General features: G+C 39.0%; 1 protein-coding gene across 1 annotated transcript; it reads right to left on the minus strand.

Moving 5' to 3' along the window:
* Window positions 1-2,100: 2,100 nt before the first annotated feature.
* Window positions 2,101-19,675, minus strand: SNW1 (SNW domain containing 1). The gene is made up of 14 exons (XM_018082630.1): window positions 19,608-19,675; window positions 18,482-18,635; window positions 16,145-16,306; window positions 10,859-10,954; window positions 10,663-10,769; window positions 9,724-9,828; window positions 9,555-9,624; window positions 8,721-8,786; window positions 7,327-7,443; window positions 6,836-6,977; window positions 5,025-5,121; window positions 4,089-4,206; window positions 2,943-3,106; window positions 2,101-2,866 (listed from the first exon to the last, which is right to left on the minus strand). Exons 1-14 carry the CDS (start codon window positions 19,673-19,675, stop codon window positions 2,662-2,664), a joined length of 1,671 nt encoding a protein of 556 aa, XP_017938119.1. The 3' UTR covers window positions 2,101-2,661.
* Window positions 19,676-22,748: the final 3,073 nt, after the last annotated feature.

The raw sequence follows: 22,748 nt of genomic DNA on the forward strand, positions 1-22,748 counted from the left end.
AAAAGTCTTAAAGTGTGAAAAAAGCTCCTGAAACAGCAAGTGTGCCAATTTCTCTGATAATTTCTGAATCCTTAAATTCAATATCCACAGAAAGTTTTAACAGCCTATGTGAATATTTCATATAGTAATTGTATTTTATTTTTTTAACTGGTGATTAGGACAGAGATACAGGCTTTCACAGACGTTATTGCTGGATTAAATTCTCAACTCCAGAAGATGTTCAGAACGTGTTAAAGAAGGATTCCCACATACTTGAAGGTTCCAAGGTAATGTGCTAATTTCCTTAATGAAGTAATGAGTTGACACTCTGCCTGTGATTTGACACAGTAACATGAAAATATTCAAAGTGTGATTAAGCATTTTGCTACTCAGCATGCTTTTAACGTTTTCTAAATAATTAACACTTTTGTTTATTCCCTTCTCTCACCTCAAGTTGTTAGGGTCGAAGATCATAGAGATACCACAGAGATCACACTCTAGAGACCAAAAACTGCTATGCTAAAGGAATGCGAATGCAGTAAAACCGTTTATCTGCAATGCAATTAGTTTGTAATTTGCAATACAGGTTTCTGCAGATGGATTCCAATATCTAATCTGGATGTTGGTTGACAGGGGAAACAGGACAAAGTAATGCTAATCTTTGAACTTCAGTGAAATTTATTTTTCTTCAGCCATCATTTCATACAGGAGAAATCAGCTGCCTGCTTTCATGTGTTCAAGATAAAAAAACCCCTCCACTAAAGCTAATTTAAAGTTCTCTCTAACATTTTACATGGTAGTGAAGGAAAAAACGTGACACTTTGGTAATGTCAGTTCATGGTAGTGAGACAGTGTGCATGGTCTAGTGCAAGTGTGTGTCATTGACAACTGTATCCTCTATTTTCACCGCAGCAAAGAAATGGAGCAAAGAAACGGCCATCCCACTGCTTTGCAAATATTTAGTATGCAGTGGTGGTGACAGATAAGGAAAAAAAACCAGTGAGTCAATGGCTGCCCAAAGCCAGTGATTTATTATCAGGTCTCGTGTCAAAATCATTAGAAACTTGCATCTAGTGTGTTCCCTAAATTGGGGATTTTCTTACAGACTTCAATGTGCTTCAGCTGATCTCGCTACTCAGACCTAGTAGTATGGAGTGAAGCCATGAGCAACAAGCAGGCCAGACACGATCAATTCATGCCTTTGAATAATTAATAGGAATTCTTCAATATCCTTTTGACAACTAGTTGCTCTATCTTGAGACTTTGAATGCTAGGAGATGGTAAGAGTAAAATGAATTGGCAAGAGATTTCAGAGATGTAGTATGCTGATTGTGAAAAAGTGTTTTGCTTGACATAGTTCATACTACTGCAGTGGTCTTCATTGGTTGTGGTTACCTATTCCCAAGAAGAACTGACCTGTGAGTTACAAGTGTGGTACAAAAATGGAAGCAGAAATCAGAGACTCCCTAAACTCTGACAAGACAGGCAGTAGTCTGATCTCACATAAACTGTGCTGAACTAGGGTTATCTGTATGCAATTACCAAAATAAGTACTAGAAACAGTATAGGTGAGTAGTGTCTATATCCTGTAAATTATTTTTCTCCTTTTTTATTCTTGAAGCTGTAAAATAGCCACATTCATTTAACTGCCTAGGCTTCAAGGCCTATACTCTCACAAGAGGTGCAAGAGCTAAAAGGCTTCTTTATAGTGAAATAAAAAGCAGAAGGCAGACAGCAGTTAGCTTCATTTCTTAAAAAATGCAAGCCTCTCTAGAATACACGAGTACTTCTCCCACTTCATTCTAGGCCAGGTTTAGACAGTTACTTTCTATTAGTTCCACTTGAAAGCACAAGCTTTAAAGATGCATTTTGCTGATAGAATCAGCAATTGCTGTGCAATACATATTCAACTTTGCTGTCAGGAAAGCCTTATCCTGGGGCTCATGGAACTGAACCAGTTATAAACATATTTTCTGCTTTCCATATCAGTGTTCTGGATGATCGGAAATGAAAAATACTGAACCTTCTTGACTAGCTAATCTGAATAATTTCCATTGTTTTCAGCTCACTCTCAAACAACAGATCCGCAGAAGACGCAGTCAAAGAAGGAATCCAAGGGAGTGAGTGGTGGAAGGAGGCTTTATTTCACTAAATGTAAAGAAACTAAAATAAAGATTACTGAGAAACTATGAACGAGTACTTTTTTTAAAACAGAATCCAGCTGTTTCCCCTCCCTTGTTCAGATAAATGGTATAGCCACACTAAAGAAACACTGAATCATAAACACCCCAGCATCTGTTACAGCATAAGACAGTAATTATATACAGCAGGAAAGCTTTTAACAGATAAAGTCAAAGCTTGAACTACCTACAAAAACTAAAGCTGTAGGAAGGAGTCTACATTCTTACCCTGAGATGCTGGGCAAGGGAGAATCAGCAAAGTCAGAGAACTTGCTAAGAATAACTAATTCCCTTATGAAATGTTTCAAAGTGGTCTCTACTCCTCCTCTCTCCAGGGGCAGCTGTCCTATGTAGAAGAATGGGTGTGTGTACAGATCCGCACAAGAGTTGTGAACTGCTATGTTACAATGCAATCCTCCTATATGTGTCTGATATTAAAAATTCTTTTGCATGAAGTCCAAGCTTGTAGTCCGTTTCCCAACCTCTCCAGGAGCAGAGGCATTCAGTCCTTCCTCCTCTTTTTGCTCTCATGCTCATGTTCTTTGGGGCGGCTGCTATCTGAGGGCCGTTTAGAACCACCGTGTTGCTTAGCTTCTTCCAGAAACTTGTCCAAACCAAATGGATCCTCCTCAAATTGAACTGGTCCATCTCTGCCCCTCCCTCTGGTGTTACGATCCGAGTTAGAAAATTCTTTGTCAGGAACAAACCTGCAGGAGAAGGTGATACTCAGCTGAACAACTTCAGAGTAGTAATTAAGAATATTTCTTAACTTTGTTTTCTTACCTGTTGGTCTTGATTCGAGCTTCTAGATCATCACCATACATGTCCTTATCCACATTTTTACTTGGCCTGTAGATGTTTTGAGCCATATCTTTGCCACTTCTCCAAGGCTGGTCGTAAACATTATAAATTTCATCCTCTCCTCCAGCAAAGCCACTGTCCATACCCTGTGAAGAACAGCAGAACACCACAAATGAGACTGCAAAACTTCAGCTAACTTATTTTAACGTCAAAATACACTGATGGTGTTACTCAGATACACAAAAATGGTATTGTGTGATTTACTATTGATTTCAAATTATTCTGAGCACTTAATCAGGATATGAGTGGGTTTGGGTCTGGGATGAAGCCCAGAGTATGTAACATTACAAGCTTCAGTCCTCTTCCAAAGAGCAACAGGAAGGATTACAGCCATCCATATTTCAAAATAATGGATCGTTTCAGTCTACCCTACAAGTACAGCTGTCTACTAGCTAAGTAGCTATGTGTAGCTAATGTGTATTCAGAATTTCTGGAAAACGCGATTTAAGCTGACTGATCCAAATCACACAGAGACGTAGAAGTGCCTGCTTATTCGTTTTTAATTCATCAGCTTTCCCTTCTGCCTGCAAATCTTTCACTGGAGACATGAAAAAGAATGATTGACAAACTGCAAGTCTATTCAGGGACTTTCTGAAGCCTAATCTACTTTTTCATCTCTGAATAGTATAAAGTTCAGGGAAAAGAAATATCACTGTTAACTATTTATATCTTGCAAAGCATTATTAACATAAGCAATAATGGGAATAGAAAGTATTTACTTGCTCCTCTCTGAAAGCAGATTTCCCTATTCAGTCAGTACATTTGTACAAGAGAAGAAAATGAGGTCACTGCAGCTTGAAGGCAAAAATAATTTCTTTCTCCCCACTCCCCAGTGAGAAAAATAACAACACTTTAATCCAGTTATACATTCAGAATATTACATTTTTTTTGCTAAGGCTATGGATAAAGGAAATTAATAATTTCCTAACCAGTTCTGTAGAGACTTCTTTCAGAGTGTATCCACACCAACCATAAAAACAGGCTCACTTTAGTATTCTACCCATACCCACTAAGGAAGGATGAGCATGTTCTCATAGAAAGCTACAGAGCTGTGAAAAGGTATTTTACCTTGCTCTGGTTGAACAGCCTCTGGTCATATTGGATTTCATTGGATGGCCTGGGGTTGGGTACGCCTAGGGCAATAACTTCACTGATATCTCTGTTCTCATTTCTCTGCAGCTTTGACCTGAATTAAAAATTTAAAGTTTTATTAGGTCAGTAAACCATAGTTGTTGACATGCTCAATTGCAACCTGATCCTGTAGTAGTTGCTAACCATTTGCCTCAGGAGCCAGATTTTGACTGTTGCCCTTCCTTACAAGGTAACATTTAAAATTTGTCTCCTGGCAAAGGAAACAGTTGGAAAAGTTATGTTCAGCGGGGCATGACATTTAAATTTGCTTTCCACTATCTTCAATTTACATCAAGCTGACTTCGTCTAAAATGTCATATTTGTTTTTCGCAAGAACCAGTGTAGTAGTTATATTCTGGGAAGGCCAAGCAATCCAATTTTAAGATATTAGAGATTTTAAGCCTCCAGAAACCATTTGTGCAGAAATCTCACTGGCTTCAGTAAACAAGATACTTCACCCTACATTCATAAATCTAAGCTTACTTTAAATTAATAGTTTTGAGAAACAAAGCCACCACTGATACTCTGGTCTCATCGAAGTTATAGGATCAAGGTTTCAACCTTTGCTGTCAACACTTTAATTAAATCTGAATATACTGAAGTTCTGCTAAAAAACCCTGCACCCAAAACCAACACACCCCTCCCCCCTTTCTCATTCATGTTGAAAATTCTACATTGAAGAGAGTACTGCAGTATTTTAAGAGAGTAATAACTTTCCATACAGTGAATGAACTGTGCTTCATAACAGTAAATATCTCCACAAGGTACAATTCAGGCACTTACACTGAGCAGAAGAAAGCCCAGTGTAATAGTCTCCCTAGTGGGAAAGCCAGTGCCAGTACAGGAATAAAGCAGCTTTTTCTTGTGACTCACCTTTTGTCAGGGGCTGCCCGGGAAAGATTTCTGTCATGCTGTCTCTCTTTGCGCCGGTCATGTCTGATTTCGTCTCTTTCTCTAGCTTCTCCATCCTCTGAGCAAATGCAAGATTGCTCATTATAGACAAATATTTGAAGTTTGACTTAATTATGCCACAGACACTGGCACAGTAATTCTATTCAGTATTCTTTTACAGAAGAGTAGTGACACCACTGTTTAAAATGTTACACTTTAAACAAACTAAACACACGGAACACCACAGGTTCTTGTGCCACAAGCAATTGACTGTCCTTTACAAGAATCAAAGCAGACATATCCCAACATCTGTGTTTTCCCAACCTTTAAAAGCTTAGAATACTTGTCTGTCTAAGAATTAATATCCTAAAACACTTACAGATCATTATATCATAATTTAAGTGTAAAAATATTGTTCAAACACACAGGGATTTAAGTGCTTTGAAGAACATTCTGTGACGCAGTATCAGAAAATCACTCAGGTTGGAAGGGAGTCTAGTTCATGACCTCCTGCTGAAAGCAGGATCAATGCTGAATTCAAACCAAGTTCTTCAGGGCTTTTCACACTCAAGTGGGGAAAACCTGCAAGGATAGAGACTGCCAGACTTCCTAGGCAACCTGTTCCACTGCTGCTTGTCCTCATGGTGAAAATTGTTCTCCTCTCATGTAGTTGGAACCTCTTGCTTCAGCTCTTGATCACTGTCTCATTCTTCCACTGTGCAGCTCAGTGAAGACCTCTGATAATCTTGTAGGGATCACTGTGGTATGATCTTGTGGGAAAGCTCCCATTAGCTGGCCCCAAAGCCACATCTTCTCCTGGCAGAACAAGCTTCATTCTCTCAGCATCTCCTGAATAGGCAGATACTCAAGCCCTCGGACTATTTGGATGGCCTTCCACTGAATTGACTCCTGTTTATCAATGTCTGTCTTGTACCTGGAGGCCCATAACTGCACAAAGTATGCCAGACGCAGTCTAACAGGTCACCAGTACAAGGAGATTATTACTTCCTTGACCTACTGGTTACACTCCTGCAGATGCAGCTTCGCATGCCCTTAGCTTTATTGTTGCCAGGGCACACTGCTGCCTTCTGTTCAGCATATTGCCACTAGGACTCCTGGGTCCTTTCCAACAGAGTGGCTCTCTACCTTGCCAGTCCCCAGCTTGTTGGGAAGAGGTTAGTACATCCTAGCTACAGAGTTTGGCACTCTATGTCCATATCCCTCCACCTTCTAGAGAGATCATAACTGCTCTCTAAGTTCATCATCTTGATCTTTAAAGTGTAACTTCAATCAAAGCATAACATTTATCACAATGGTTACAATTTAGTTAGGTTAGCGGGGTTTTTTTGGGCTTAGTGGCCAACAGAACTACAGTTCTGCAAGACTAGTTATAACAGTGCAGGAAACAGAATATTGCATTTACCACCTTTGAAAACTTAAAAGATGGTTTAGTTCTTCTAAACAAAGTTGCCCTTCATCTGCAACAAGCTTCTTCTAAAAAAATAATTAGTTTAGAACCGTCTAAGAAAGCCATCACTTGCGCTGCTGCATTAATAACTCTGAAATTCTCCATTGTTCTAAACCTGTATACACCCACATACTGCTGTGAGGTTCAAACCTGGATTCCATCAAACCAGTCAGTCAATTAACCAATCGAGTGAAGACATGAGCAGATGACATGCTTAGAAATTTCAGCTGGAATTTAGATACTATAAGTTCTCAGGTTATTGCTCCAAACCCACAATGCAGAGTGTTAAAAAAAGCCACTGCATCCTAATAACACAGAAATGTACCTTTTTCAACATGGGTTTTGATCCCTGCTCTTCTCTCCCTGGCTTTCTGAGCCATTTCTCGGAGCTTTTCCTCATGTTTCTCCTTTTCCTTCTGAGCCATCTTTCTCTCCACCTGGGCACGCATCTCTACTGCCTCACGAGCCTGCACAAATAAGACACGGTTAAAAAGACAGAAAGCCTAGCACACCTGGGAGACAAGCAGATCTTCTGTCATGGAGTTATCCAGTAAACAGGACAGAAGCCAAAAGAGGAAGCTTAAATCCAGCCATAGCAGTTAGAGCTGAGAGAGAAGACACGTGACTTCCAATAACTTAACCCACACTGAGCCACTGATTCAGAGACAGTGGGGATAAGACCTTTAGTCTTACATTAGCCAGGAAGCAGGACAAATCAAAAAGCTATAAACTATTCACAGTTGATTTTCCCAAGGAAATAAACATACAAAGAAGGTAAAACGATATGGAACAAAAGAGTTTAAAAAACCACCTGACCTTTCTGTCAGCAATGTAGAGTGCCTCAGCAAGCTTGGCAAAGTTTTCATTAATATGAACAGTCTGCAATCCTCTGCCATCTGCAGCCAGACGCTTATCTAGTGGAATGGTGTAACCCTACAGTGAACACAGAGAGGAAATTAATCACAGAAACATTATTTGTAATAACAAGTATTATTACATTTATGGTGTAAGAAAAGAAAAACACATACAAAACTCACAGGCCATCATTAATATGTCTCAATGGATCTCCTTTTTATATGTACTTCAAGTTCTTACCAGATAATACTAAGCTTCACTCCAATTCCACATTCCCAAATCTGAATCAGTTTCCCTTCAAGTTTCTTCTTTGGATAAAAGACAGTTTTTGATTGATAAAGTCCACTTTTTACTCTGTGTTAAGATCTAGAGATAATAGCTTTTCCAGTCTCTAAGCTGTTTTACCACTTTTTGCTTAAAAGTCATTTTACCTAAACAGTTTTCATACCTCTTAAGAGGTTAGATGATTCAAAAAGAGAAGGTAAAGGGCAAGACTACAGCAAAAGTAAGACACACTAAATGCCGATTCTGCTTTCAGAAGCTGAAACCTAAAATTACTTATAAATGTTATTTTAAGATTCTTTAGCGAGCTCTACAAAATTTTTGCTTTGGTTTTACCATCTGTAACCTAAAATTTGATCTTATAATTAGCACCAGTCCCAGTTAGACAGCTGTGTTGGGGTAAGGAAAAAAAAAAGTAACATCCAAACATGCAGCTTTTCCTTCCTCCACTTGAAGAGGCTGCCTCAGGACAACAGCTTGGTAAGTTTCAGAATGATTAGACCAGTTACTGCAGCAAATTAATAAATTAATTCTCCCCTCTCTCTGGGCATAAACTTAATGGCTTATAAAAATCAAAGGGACAAGACTTACCTACTCAAACAAGGAAGAAAAATAGCTAAGCTGACCAGTGATGAAAATTAATTAATGAAAGAATTCAACAAGGAAACTTTCCAGAAATGTAGACTGCAGTATTAAAAAGAAACACACTTGGGTCTCTGATACCCTTCTCTTTTTCAGTTTAGATGGCTTTACTTGTGAACTCCAGAGATTTTGGTTTCAGACTGCACTATTATGGGGATTTTAACTAATGCCATTTTTTCCTCTCAAAATTTATAATCTCTGCCAGAAACTAAAACATTTTCCCTCAGTTCTATACTCCTCTCAATTTCACAACCCTTATATACCAAACAGAAAAAAAATGAGCTGTACAATCATGTGTTCTCCATGCTGGAAGCCAACAGTTTACCTAATTCTAGAGGTTTAAAACCAGTATTATTCAAGTGTAAATCATTCAATGAAGTTTCCCAGGAGGGTGCAACATTAGAAAAATAAAATTGCAAGAACATAATTACCTTTGCATTTTTCCAGTTTGAAATGCATGGAGGAATTTTCCACTCTTGCTGCTCTTTCACAGTCATCTGATTTAGGAGAAGAAGCAACATTATCTTCAGATTTATAGCAAAAGGAAATACTGTTTTCTTTCTCAAAGGCAACTTTAAAACTATCAAAATAAATTAGAGTAGAAAGTTCAGGACTCCACAAAAACCCAATTCTTCTTAAGCAGCAATAAGATGACAGAATCAAGGAATAGTTTGGTTGGAAGACACCCTAAGGATCATCTAGTCCTAAGCCCCTGTCCACAGGGTTTATTTCTGCACTGTACCTTTGCCAATACTGAATAAAGTCACGACAGCTCTTCTGCCATCTTCTTAAGCTTTCACCAAACAGGCCATAACTCAACAGCCAGCTTCTTACCATTTGCACATTTGGCAGCTGTTCAAGTTGTAGCAAACTGATGAACCACTCACGTTGCAGAAGGAGCTAATCCTTAATGACACACGTCAGTGTTATCACGATTAGTTTAACAGTGTTGTCTAAAAGCAAGGTAAGTGTACCAAGGCTAAAGCCTCAGTCCTCAGCCATGGCATGAACAAATTCAACAAGCAGCCCTGTATAAAATCTGAGACATCTACTTAAGGTTTGACAAGATACATAAAACAGCTATGTAGAGAACTGCCCAAATGAAAAGTTAAAAACTAACAAAAAGACTGCACCAGGCATGAAGTTTATCAATTAACATCACTAAAAGACAAGTGAGGAGGAGGTGCACAAAAAGAACCAGATCAAAGCAGAACTTGTGAACCATCTAAGGATTCAAAACTGAGATCAGTTATGACATTTCATACCTTTCTACTAGGAGAGTGCATTACAGGTGCTGGAGGAGATGGTGGTCCTCGCGGAATCTTCTTGTTAATTCTGAACAATTAAGAAAACAGTTACAATTACAGTCAGCATGTGGCATGGAAATACACTTCAGAATCTTCTATTTGCTATGAATAAGTTTTGGATAGTTACTTGAATCTTGGAGGCTCCATAGGGTCCTTCTGCATTTCCACCATCCGAATAACTCTCTGTTTTGCTCCGGAGTTGAATGCAACGCCTTGCTGAGATGGTGTGTATCTGAATAAAACAAAGTGCTCAGTTCTCTGCACACAGCTAGATATTCCTTTCCCACCTCCATTGTTACTCAGTTCACTACTCTAGCTGCCTTTTCAGTTTATCCACACCAGTTTAAGATTTCTCCAATGTGAATATCAGCAGCAGGTAACTGCAAGGATGATACTGGACTGAGTGCAGAGACTTAGTTACATCAGACAAGAAGGTAACTTCCCAGGGCTATATTCTTCTGTTTCAATCTAGATTCTGAAGTAGAAGAAAAACTAAAACAGTACACACAGCCTGTCACAATACTCTCTACCTATGTATGTGAAGCTCTGGTAACTTCTTACTGGTTAGTAAGAATCTCTTTACATACTTCTTTTCAGGATTCACCTCAGCCCAAATGTAACCCTGCCATGAAATTTTCCTGTGTTTGAAAGAGAAACTCATCATAAATGAGTATCAGCTTCCTTGTAATTCTAATTTTTTCCAATTGCTCATTTTCCATGAAGGAAGAACTTTGTAACGTGACTTGTCTTGACTTGAAACTCACAGTAAATACTCTGTTTTCAGGCAGCATCATTAGAAGTGATCCCTGACAAATCTGTATTTTTTTGCTAAAACAATAACCCCTCCACAAAGTGCCACAGCTCATGACATGTTGAAAGACTTATTTCTACATACTTCAAATTAGGTGATCATTAGTGGATTAATTAAAAATATATAAGCCAGTTTCATATTCCTTGCAGAAGAACAGAATTCAAGAGGAATTTCTGTTCTCAGAAATTCAAGGCATATGCCAATTTTAACAGATTTAATGTATCACATCTTCTTACAGACACCAGCACTACATACCGAATGTACTGTGCAGGAGCCAGTTTGTCAGCAGCTCGAACTGGCATGGCTGCTGCAACTTTTTGGGAGACTGATTTCTCCAGGGCTGCTCTTGTCTTCTCTGTTATCTGAAGAAAAAATACCACACTGTGCATCTCATTGTATATGCAAGACAAAGCATACCAGTGATAACTACGAACATCAGTGCATACAATACCTCTCTAATTGCCTCCTCATCTGGTCTTTGCAGTTCAGGATCATCCACATTCATGACCTCTTTTGGCACAAGATCTGTGTATTTGCTGTAAATAACCTGGAAGACATTAGATTTTAGTAGTGCTGGTGAACGGAATGCACGTACATATATCAAAGGAAATATTTCAGGCTTAGACTTTACTTTAGGTATTAATTAAAATTCATATAGAACTATAAATGCATTACAGTCACATTATTCAATTACTCCCATAGAACAAGAATATACTCTGGATCCCATTTTACAGACAGAGTAATTGAAGAAAAGAAGCAATTTGATTAAATATAATTATATACATTACTCTCAGAACTGTCATTAGAGACCATTTTCCTGCTTCCCATTCCTACTAGTTTCCTTTTTTGAGATCCCCAAGACAGACAAAACCCCCAAGAATCAAGAATCTAAGTATTTTCCATCATCTGGATTTTTAAATCTCATTATGCTTACTATTTTCTTGAAAAAACAAATACTTGAGAAATCTGTTCTTGACACTTTCCCTTATATAGGTACTTCAGTCCTCACATAACATGCAGTTAGCTTTTAGTAGCTTTAAGTTCCAGTTTTTTATATATATAAGGAAAGAACACTACTAGATGGCTACAGGGAAAACTTTATTGAATTGCATTGCTTCACAAGTATCCAGCAAAACAGGAAGTTTTAGTTCAAAGGGTTAAAAGTCCTTAGAACTACTATATCAAGTTCATTATACAGTGCATGTCCAACTTAAAATTGACCTTTAGCCTCAGCATTAATTAGTCACACAAGAGCCATTTTCTGCTTCTCAGCCTTCACTCCTAAAATTTTAATCCTTTGAATTAGTATCAATAATATTCTAGCTTCTCAGATGCTGAATGAAGGACATCTGAAAAGCAGCGTTCCTCTAAGGTAGTTAAATCTAAGTCCAAGTGTTTTGCTGCATGAAGAACAAAGTATGCTGAAAGGGCTTTAGAGCACCCCAGAAGACAAAAAAAGAAAATAAAAAATAGGTCCAAGAGGTGCTCTAAAAACTACTGTACACAGAGGTACAAATGAGCTACATGAACTATCTAAACTCTGAAGTATTGCATGCAAAAATAGCAAGCTGATTATGGAAGAAATCTGTGATATAGATTAAATTAGCCTGAAAATACAAATATTTCTGTCGCCATCAAAAACTTGATACACTTGCATGTTTTAATTTTAGCCCTTTTGTGAGGTGATATAGAGAGGCAGATGAAGAAGTTACACTTCTTTTTGTTGTTTCTTTTCTAGACATTTATCTTATTTTATTAGTAATGTTGAAACATTTTATTAATCTAAGATAAAAAGGAGACTCAGATTGTTTGATATTGTACTATGCCCCTCCACTACTGTATCTCATGGCAGGACTTAGACATCAATCACATTCAGAGTTTCACAAGACACTTGATAGATGCAGTGTCTTGACAGAAATTTCTTAATTTGCTACACATAAATTCTTCTCCTCGACATATTTTGTTCTGTATACCCCAACCAGCCCTGGACAGGGCTCATCAATCCTACGTGTAAATCAAGAATCCACTATCAAGCAATGCAGAATGAATTTTCTCCTTGTCAAAAAATGGTTTCTCCATATGAAGCATGTAACATTTTAGAGATCATTAAAATTGCCTGGTTGTAAGCCTGGTGTACACACCAGAGAAAAAATTGGTGATAAACTCTCAAAGCTCTACTACAAAGGAAAATACATCACAAGTAAGGAACACTTGATTATTTTAGTTATATTCATGTTCCCTTGATCTGTCCCATGCTGTGACAGGAGTTCCTTCAACAATGGAACTATTCTCATGTAAATGTTTCAATCGAATTGTCAACCTTGAGAAAAAAGCTGTAGGCAAGTTTTGTGATTCTTTTTTTCACCTTTAACATCTAAGCCACAGCCTTGGGCCACCAAGAACAAATTCAACTCCTGCATGAAAAGTTATCCTCACCAGAAAAAAGTAATGGACCTAATAGTTCCATTCTTTGATTTCACTCTCTCTTCTGTCTTCATAAAAACACAGGATGCAATTACATGTCCTTATTTTCCTAATAAGGGGACAGCATCAGTCTCACCAAAATGTATCAATATTGATGCGTTATTTTACCCTGGCTTTTAGTAATGTGAGTACAGAAAGAACTGGAAGAATTTACAGCAGCACAAGCACCAACCACACAGCTAGTGCTGGAAATCTTTCATCCCAACAACCAGACAGAACTTCATCCTCAGATCCATAAGGGCATGCATCCGGGTCTGCCAACATTATCCAGCATTTCATGTCTAGCAGACTTTCTGCAGCCCCAAACAGACTTGTCAGACTATCACATTTATGTCAGTATTTTTCAAGGAACATTCTCTGAAGCAACTGTTTTTTAAATATGTAAGGGAACAGATGCAAGAGAGATGAAATCACTGCAATAGTAGAAACTGCTGACAAGTTATCTGGAGATAGGGGCTGGATGATGGAATGGCTGCCTCTACAAGAAGGCAGAATACTAAATTCAACTTCAAAAAAATCCATAAAATGTAGCAAAAGCAAAATTTGCTTCTTAACTCAGACCAAACAAGTAGCTCATAGAATAGGTTCAGAAACTCCATCTCATTTCTGGCAGACTGCTAAGTATCTATTTCTTTTAGCTCTAAGTATTAAGATTGAAGAAATATTTGAATTCTGGTTGCAGTCCTCCGAAAAATGGAACTTCTGTATCTAATCCTACTGATTAGATATCTGTACTATCAGAAGTTCTTAGAGAAAATATTCCACATTATTCAACTCAACACAGATCACTGAAGAACTGCTCCCTATGACATCTCTGCCAGTACTTTCTCCTGCAAAACAAATCAAGCAATAGTAGTTCTGCTGCTTCCAGTGAAATTGTTTCAAATATTTGTTGGAGCCCAGAAAGTCAACTGTATCCTGGGCTGCATCAAAAGCAGTGTGGGCAGCAGGTCGAGGGAGGTGATTCTGCCCCTCTACTTCGCTCTGGTGAGCCTACGTGGCTGGAGAGACTTTTTACAAGGGCATGTAGTGAGAGGACAAGGGGGAATGGCTTTAAGCTGAAGGAGAGTAGTTTAGATTAGATATTAGGAAGAAATTATTTATGGTGAGGGTGGTGAGGCATTGATGAGGCTGCCCAGAGAAGTTGTGGATACCCCATCCCTGGAAGTGTTAAAGGCCAGAAGAGATGAGGCTCTGAGCAACCCGGTCTAGCAGAAGGTGTCCCAGCCCAAATCACTCTATGAGTCTATGATCTAGTTTTCCCTCAGTTTTACTCCCCCTTGAATCACAATACTTAATCTTTACTCTCAGGATTTACATCCAGCCAGATGCAATGAGGATCAAGCTGACCCAGAAGGCTTAGGCTAGGGAACCCTAATTCTACAGTTCTACAAAGCCTGGTTTTGGAAAAGCCCCACATCCCTTCCATTTTGGTAAGTATTGCTACAAAATGATAATATAGATATCTTTGTTACAAATGCCATATGGAAAGTTCATGAATGCCAGTACAGATCTTCATGAATCAAACAGGACAAATGTTAACAGCTTAAATTTAACTCTATCTGTTCTAAGTATTTTCCCAACTCTGAACAAGGCACAGCAAAAGATTATAGTCACTTTTGCCTCAAGCCTACTATCATATCTAGTTATTTTTCAAAAATACTTAGATTCCAGTCTGAACAGTTCTATTACATGCAAATTAAAAATGATCCTACAAGTAAATAAAGATACATTTGACAAGTTGTAAAAAATTAGAGCTTAACCTCGCTAATTTTTTTTCTTACTTTTGGACCTGCAGTTTCACTAAAAGTGGTATGATTATTATTTCTTGTCTACTTATCTGTTTCAAATTATTTTTATGCTTTGGAAAAAGTAACATTTCTATTTAGTATGAAGTATCACATATTTAGTCACAAAATTCTTCAAATATAATTAATCTTTTAGCACCTTCCTCTTGACAGGTAATTCCAGACATTAGATAAAGTCTGATGGAACTCCAATAAAAGTTCCCTCAAAAAAATATTGCCACTGCTGTTGTTTGTTTAGTCTGACTACCTTCTTCCACATGACAGCATGGAGTCCAATTTGCACTCATCTTTTTCGAAGGTACTGCAGTAACATATGAGGCACAGGATGAGGATAAACAAGATGAGACACTTTTTTGACACTCAACAGTGTCTGTTAAATATAAAATCTTACTGGCTATAGAATCAATTTAAAACAACAAAAATTTATCTGTTAAAAAAAAATATTTTCCCTGATATACTTAGAATGTTGACTCTATTTTTTTGTTTGAGAGGTAAAGTTTATATTTTGGCTTTCTCCCTTCCTGAACTGCAGTAAGACATGGGGCATATTACATATCCATAAGCTTTGCAAGGCATCCTAAATTAAAGTGTGAGAAATCAAATTATTTTGGAAACAACTATTCATATCTATTAACTAAAACACTCTTATTAGTTAACACTGTGCTTAGATTTTCTTTGGGTTATCCTATTTTTTACAGGAGATGCTTGCTGGAACAAGCAGCTGGTCATACACTTGGTCATGCCTCAGCAATTTTCCAGCCTCCAACACCTGCTTAAGAGAATTGAAGTCTAATGTAGTCCACTTGGTTACATTTGAAAAGGTAGATGTAAATACTCTTCAAAGCAGACTTAGGAGACCCAAGTACCCAGGCTCCTCAATACTTAGGACCTCAAGTGTCAGGAAATTGATGTTGGTTCCCATTAGACTGAATGAGAATCTTGCCATCACTGATCTCAGCATAAAACTTTTGGAGTATCACCACTAGCAATACTTTCTGCAGCAATTAAAGAACAATAACAAAAAGGAGCACCAAACAACACTGAAAACAGCCAAAAGCATCACATGTTAAATCAGTGAGACACAAGGTGCAGTGTTCTGAAAGTTGAACTATGTTTTCTGTCTGTTTTTTTGCCCTCTCTCTCTCTCCATGCTGAAATGAGGCTGCAGAGTTGTTTTCAGTTTCTTGCCTTCATTGGAAAGCTTGCTTATGAAAACTACTAAGCCATCAAGTAAGTTCTGTGTAGAGACTCTCACCATTTTTGCCTTATCTTTACATTACATGATAGAGAAGAACATAATTTCTATCTGAAATTATTTCAGTTCTTTAAGAGAAGAGGATGCAGTCCATTTGGCTAATGCCAGGCCAATGAGTTTAAGTACATGCAATGTGTACATACAACTTTTCCAAGTACCCATGCCAGCTGAATATGTAAAGAAATATTACCTTGTCCTTCGATTGTCCTTGTCGAGCAATAGCATCATATTTTATTTTTCCTTCTGCATCCACCTGAACAGCCAAAGCGTTGGACATTTTCTTCTTCCGGCCCATATCCAATGGATATTGAGCTACATGAATTTCTGGGAAAGCACCCCCATCTCCAAAATCCTACAGAACAGAAAAAAGTAGTGAATGCCCAAGAGACAAAAAAAAAAAAGGTATAATATTTGCATGGATGGGAAATGTGCAGGCAATACTGTGCTACAAACAATAAAAAATTATATATTTAACTCACATTAATAATTGAGTTATTAATTAGAACTTCAAAAATTTACCTTCTGCAATAAAGCAACTGTGGATACTAAAATTACAAGAGCAGCATTTTTGATGAAGATTTCTGCTGGTTATTTGTTGCTTGTCACACCATAATGAAGTGAACAAGTTAAAAAGGCATTGCATTCCTTTCGAAGCTTTACAATGGTACAAATGTCAAGCATTTCCTTATTTTGACATGTAAATACACTGAAAACTGGGCCAGCACCCAACAACCCAACATTCTTACACTTTACTTCCCCTCTCCTACAACATGTTGCTTTAAAAGCATTTAATAAACAGAAAACCAAAAGACCCCTTAAGACAGACCATCCTGGCTCAGTAACAACAAGGATGCACACAATATTGGTACTGTTCTTAAAACAACTTCAAGCTACAGTTTCAAGTGTAATTCTTTGGAGGAAGCATTTGTTTAAAGCAGCATCTCCCCCTTCCTCTGTTGCAATGGCACTGCTTATGTGGAGTGTGGTAACAAAACGGATCAAAGAAGAAGAATGTGTGTCTCGGACAGATTGATCTCCCTCCATGTTCACCTCATGACCAAGGAGTTACCACCGGGACAAAGGCTGGAAATGACTGAACAGAACACTTCCAAACTGGGACAACATGTTTCTGCCATCTATAAATGCTCCCTGAAACACAGTTTCAGTTATTTAAAGTTTTCTACTGGATGTCCCACATTCAAAGACTAGTTCTTAAAGTGCTGGCCAGAACAAGTGTCAGTCATGCCTCCATTTTTGGTGGGGTTTTTTGCATAATTCTTGATGTATTGAGAACAGGTTTTGTTTTTTCCAACACTAGCATTCCAGGATCACTGGACAAAGGTTATGCTTTGAATCCATTTATTGCTCTTGAATTTGCATTTGTTTATGAAGCACAAAAGGAGCCCTTAACAGTCTTTCTGGGATGTGTATCAATTTGTGGCCCAGTGATGATAGAAACTCCTTGTAAACCTTCATCACCTGACTTCTTAAAAAATTCTTTTACTAACATTTAGAAAGAAGAAGCACTAAAATATTAACTTTGGTAATCAACAGTGCAAGAAGGGAACCCTACATTGGGTATAATTTTTAACATCATAACACTTGACTAAATGCATAATCCACATAAGAATGTTTTCTTTCAGAGAACCACTGGAACTACTATTTGAAATAGATGGATCACCATGGAACAATGTTGGATGCATCTTTACAAAAATGGGACTCAAACATAAACAAGGGTAAAGCTGCTAAAAGCTCATGAAATGATGGTATTTGGGAACAATGTAGGATCATACATGAAATACTTTAATAAAACCTTAACAGTGTGCCTGGTCCCAAGAGCACTGGCCTGTGACTCATCAGAGCAGGTCTCAGATATTACTCTCAAGAATCATTTCAAAGAGTGCAAGGTTTTTCTGGCTCACAGTGAGAGACTATACTAAACTGGTTTTGTAATCAGAACTATACATTATATTTTCCCTTCTACCTTTTAACAGTTCCAGCTGAATTTACATTGAACTGGCACAGATGACACACAACACTGTCCAAAACCCTTTTATCAATAACATACTTAAACAACACATATCTGACTAATTTTCAAGTTTCCTTCCAACTGTAACAATTTTGGCCCCCAACAGCAGCTCTCTTTTTGAACAGAACAGATAAGAGTGTGATATACATGTGTTCACTTATTCCAGCTATAATCTGGAACATGTATTTAATAAACAGTGACAAAGGAACAACATGGATGTCCTTCTCAGAGGACCTGTGCATTCACAGATTGAAAACAAAAAAGAGCACAGACCTATTTCCTTATTACAATGCAACCATCCTGTTTACCATCACATGTTTTAAGTAACCTGATGAATTAGAACCCCCCCTAACACAAGAATATATTAAGCAGTCTTGAAAACGCCGCACATGATAAGACTTTGCAGAATTCTGTGCTCAGAGTTTATTTCTACTCCAGAAAATATACTTTTTCCCCCATTAGCGGACACATAACTGCAGTATGAATTTAAACATTTACCTCTAGCACTCGTGGTATCCATCCTTTCCGGTACCCGTACGGGGGAGGTTCCCTTCGGGATGAGACCAGAGCAGTCTGCCTGGATCTTTGAGCTCTAGCTCTTTCTTCTAGTTCTAGCTGGTCTTGGGACAGCTGGGTTGGAGCTGGTAAAAAACTGCACGTCCACAGATAGATGCCAAAAGAGAAGGAGATACAAAGTTAATTCTGATAACTTCATTCGGTGACACTCAACTACGCTTGAACCAACTTCTTTTTAAGTCATGACTTTCTCTACAGTCACTCTCTGGAAATTAACAAATAATTTATGGAACTTGAGCATTACACTTCTAAACCTGGGAGCAGTAACTTCTGAAATTACAGGGGCAAAAGCGACATGTGCTTTCCCAGGATTCTGAAAGATTGCTATAACAACAAATGCTAAATTAATCCACGTTCACATTGTGTTTGAACAGGAGTGTGACTATGCCTGTTCTCCAATAGGAATGTGCTCTTTCCACCCTACGGAGAAGAAAAAAAAATATGTCCCTAAACCCAAGGACTCTCTCTTTCCTCAAAGCAAACATCCTCAGAAAAATCTGTCAACAACCGCCCCCTCAGCGCCTGACATCTCCCGGTCAAACACAAGTCGGACCCCAATTGCTTGACTTCCTGTTTTTCAGCTCCTCTGGTCTACAGAACCCTTCTGCGCATTTACTAAGGAAGCGCCCAGACAAACTCGGCATTCCGGGGCAGCCACTGGAGCTCACTCCCGAGCCCTGCGAGGGACACGGCAACTCGTAACAAAGACCGCTCGCCCTCTGAGTCCGTGAGGGAACCTGAACAAAACCTCATGGACCTGACGGAGGCTGAGGGGCTCCTTCCTCCCGCAGGGAACACGCGAAGGAGGCAGAGCCCTCAAGCAACGGCAGTACCGAAAAGCCGCTCCAACGGGGGCAGGGCGAGGCGGCTCTCCCAGGCCCTCCCCGCGGCCCGGGCCCGGCCAGGTGGGGCCCACTGCCAGGAGAGGCCGGCGGCTACCTGGGCGGCCCCGAGCGCGGCCCTCCCGCCGCGGGAGGAGACCGCTGGGGGGGGTAGCCTCGGGCCGGCGGGGGGCGCGACACCTAGGGCCAGGCGGGCCGGGACCCACCTGGTGAGCGCCATCTTGGCCTCCACCGAGCGCTCCGCACCCGGGCCAAGGGAGGGCCAGCTGTGCATGCGCCGGGCTCGCAGCGCGGCCCTAGGAGTTGTGGGATTGTGACGTCACTCACAGCGCGGCGGTGCACGGGCGGGCGGGCCGCAAGGAATCCTGGGAGGTGTAGTTTTACAAGACCCCGTTTATTCCTTTCAGCGGTCCCGATCAGCGCTCCTGTGTTACTCAGGCAGTATCCAGTAAGTTCAGTAACTTCACAGTTCATCCGGATGAAGATGTCCAAGAGAAAAATGGGAAATACAGAGCAAACGGGTTGAAATAAAATTTCTTATTCTGATATCTGCTACTTGGAAATCATTGAATTGAGACATGGGACAGAAAGGAAGAAGAGAGACTGAAAGTGGAATAAAACATATTGATTTAAAGTAAAAGCTTCTGCATTAAATACCAGGAGTTGTCTATGTTAAATGGGCATTTGTACGTTCCACAGTTTTTCTTTAAATCAAGTCAAGAAATGGACTCTTTAGAGGATAATTAAAATTTGGAATATGGAAAAATACTTCTCAGGGAGTTGTAATAGATGGGAACTAGGTGGAACTTTACACGGGCAAGTTGCTATTTGTGTTGAACGGGTAGTGTATGTCACCATACATAACCAGAGACATTTACTTATTAATTAGTAATTGCCATCACTGCGTCACATCTAGTGAAGCAAAGGGAGAAGAGTCCCACTGGTCCAGGCATGGTTCATCTAGCTGAGAAACATGAGCCAGTCAGAGAAGAAAATGTAGAATGATTAAAGAAACAAACATGGTCTATTGGAAATTAAAAAAATCATACCGTAAGAGGCAGGAAGACAATAAGACAGAGTAAATGTCTGTCTTGCAGTCTTTAGTCAATTTGTCTGTCTCATCATCTGATCTGCAGGGCAGACTAGTCCTGCAGGCTAAATTAATCTGTTACAATTTGTAGTTGAGGGGAGATTTGGAGGAAGGTAAGGGCAGTCCTCTTGCAGTCTCTCTATACCAAAACTCATAATCTCCAGTGAGAATCAGACTTTGGCTTAGCATTGTGGTGACAGCAGCTCTGTCATCACCTCTGTGAATGACAGATACTTCCCCTTCTCTCCAAGACAACTGGCCTCTTACGAGAACTTTAGATGAAGCTAAAGATACAGGAGTTTGACACATACCATTTATCAATAATTTTCGTGAGCGAAACTCATCTGTCATCTCTTTTATCCATTTCTGTCAGTCATTTAGTAACAGAATTGCTGTTGTCACATCTGACAATATTGCCTCCTGATTCAGGAGCCTCAGCTCCCCATCAGAAGTTGCCAGGGTTTCTGTCTCTGTGGAAAAAGTACATTTTTTCCCTCCTGCTTTGACATTTCTCCTTCTTCCTTTGATGTGACATATTTAATTCTGTATGGCAAATATACAACACAACACAGTTTATATGACAGCCACGATACAAATTTGTTTAGAAGGTAAAATTGTAGGTGAGCAACCTGCTTCAGCTCCTGCACTAAGGTGTTTCTTCTGTTTCTTCAGTTTTACATCTTGTTCTGAGAACTGTGCACTCCCTTTCTCACTGTGGACAGTGAGCTCTAGGTGCTTGCAGATGTTATAGCTGTCTGGCTATAAGCAATGCTGCTTCTTTTGAATACTTTATTTTCTTCCTCTTGAAACTCTCGGTTTTTGTGGTTTGATTTTAATGTCTGACTTGGCTAATTTTGAGCTTGAGAACATGAAAGGCTCTTAGCCCAGGATAGAGTGGACCATATGGTACAAAGGGGCTGTATAAGCTTACTCATAACCATATGGCTGTGTAAAAATATCACAGTCTTTATTTTATGCAAGTGCTACAAATCCAGCTGTGACTTCTTGTCCCTGCTCTGCCTTACCTATCAAATATTAAACCTAAATGCTTACATATAGGGTTTAACTGGTCAAAAATGTTTACTGAGAAAAAAAATCTGAGAAGTTTTGTACTCAAAAACTGTGGGAAGTTTAGGGAGTTTGAATCTTTTTCAACATTTGCAAAATAAACTATTCAAGCTTTGGTGTAAAGCAATGTTTCTTGGCCAATTATAGTCTGAATTTGCTTACTTTTTTTGAAATTGGGGAAATTCTTAAAGCCAGAATGGGTTTAATTTCTGATCTAATACATTTCTGTTGTTGTCATATAGAATGGTGTTTTGATTTGTTGTGGTTTGTTTGGGTTTTTTCTCTCATTTTCTTCTTGAAGTGAGAAAGGAATTTATTTTTTTATGCTGAGTGAGCTACCAGACCAAATAAATAAATTACTCACATAATTGTCCTTGAACCTGACCTGATACACCTCCCATTGCTTCTGATGATGTTTTGATTAAAGAATTATTACTGTGCAACACTCAAAGTCCTGTGCCACCTGGGTAGAGAACTGGCTGACATTTTAAACAGCAAAGGAATCATCAGCAGTGGCTCAATGCTGTGTAAGGATATTTCTGAGGAAGTTACAGAGGACTTCTACTGTTCACCATTTTCATCAGCTTGCAATCAATATGAAATTGTTATTCAAAAAATTTGTATGTTTCGAAATGAGTGGCAAAATGTTTAGTGATACTGAGTCATATGGGGTGAGCTAGACTACTTGGGAAGTAGAATCCATTCAAACGAGATGTGTTTTAACATCACATTGTGCAAACTTCTGTATCTCTAAGAAATTGGGGGTTAAGTACAGACTGTCCTGGGAACCAGTGACTCTGAAAAGGACTCATGAGAGTTATGAGACGGAAGCAGCTTAGCATGAATTTCTTGTGCTGTGAAGTAACAAAAAGCCTCGTGTAGCCCATGGATGTTGAAGTAGGGACATGGTGAACTCTAGAGGGATTCTGGTGTTGTTTGGTGTTCAAGTTTCTAAAACAATGCTGGAAGGTAGAAGAGGATTAGAAGACTAGAAGGATAACATAAGGCTAGAGTTAATTGGAAGTGTAAGTGAAATACAATAAGTAAGCTTTTTTGTGGTGAAGTTTAAGAGGTAAATGTTATATTGCCAGATTAGAATGAGATGAACTCCTCTTATCTGTCCTTTGACAGTTACCTTTGACAATTACCTTACAAAGGAGAAATAATCTGAGTGAGCAAATTAAAACCT

The sequence above is a fragment of the Manacus vitellinus genome, unplaced genomic scaffold, assembly GCF_001715985.3.
Source record: "Manacus vitellinus isolate BGI_N305 unplaced genomic scaffold, ASM171598v3 scaffold_6_pilon, whole genome shotgun sequence".
NCBI lineage: Eukaryota > Metazoa > Chordata > Aves > Passeriformes > Pipridae > Manacus > Manacus vitellinus.

What these genes read in the sequence shown, in the direction of transcription:
- SNW1 (XM_018082630.1), bottom strand. Translation starts at nt 19,675, where the DNA reads ATGCACAGCTGGCCCTCCCTTGGCCCGGGTGCGGAGCGCTCGGTGGAG. An exon ending in GGATACCACGAGTGCTAGAG is followed by an intron (nt 16,307 to 18,481) that starts GTAAATGTTTAA and finishes TCTGTTCTGTAG; the next exon opens with GATTTTGGAGATGGGGGTGC. An exon ending in GCTCCTGCACAGTACATTCG is followed by an intron (nt 9,829 to 10,662) that starts GTATGTAGTGCT and finishes TGTTTTATTCAG; the next exon opens with ATACACACCATCTCAGCAAG.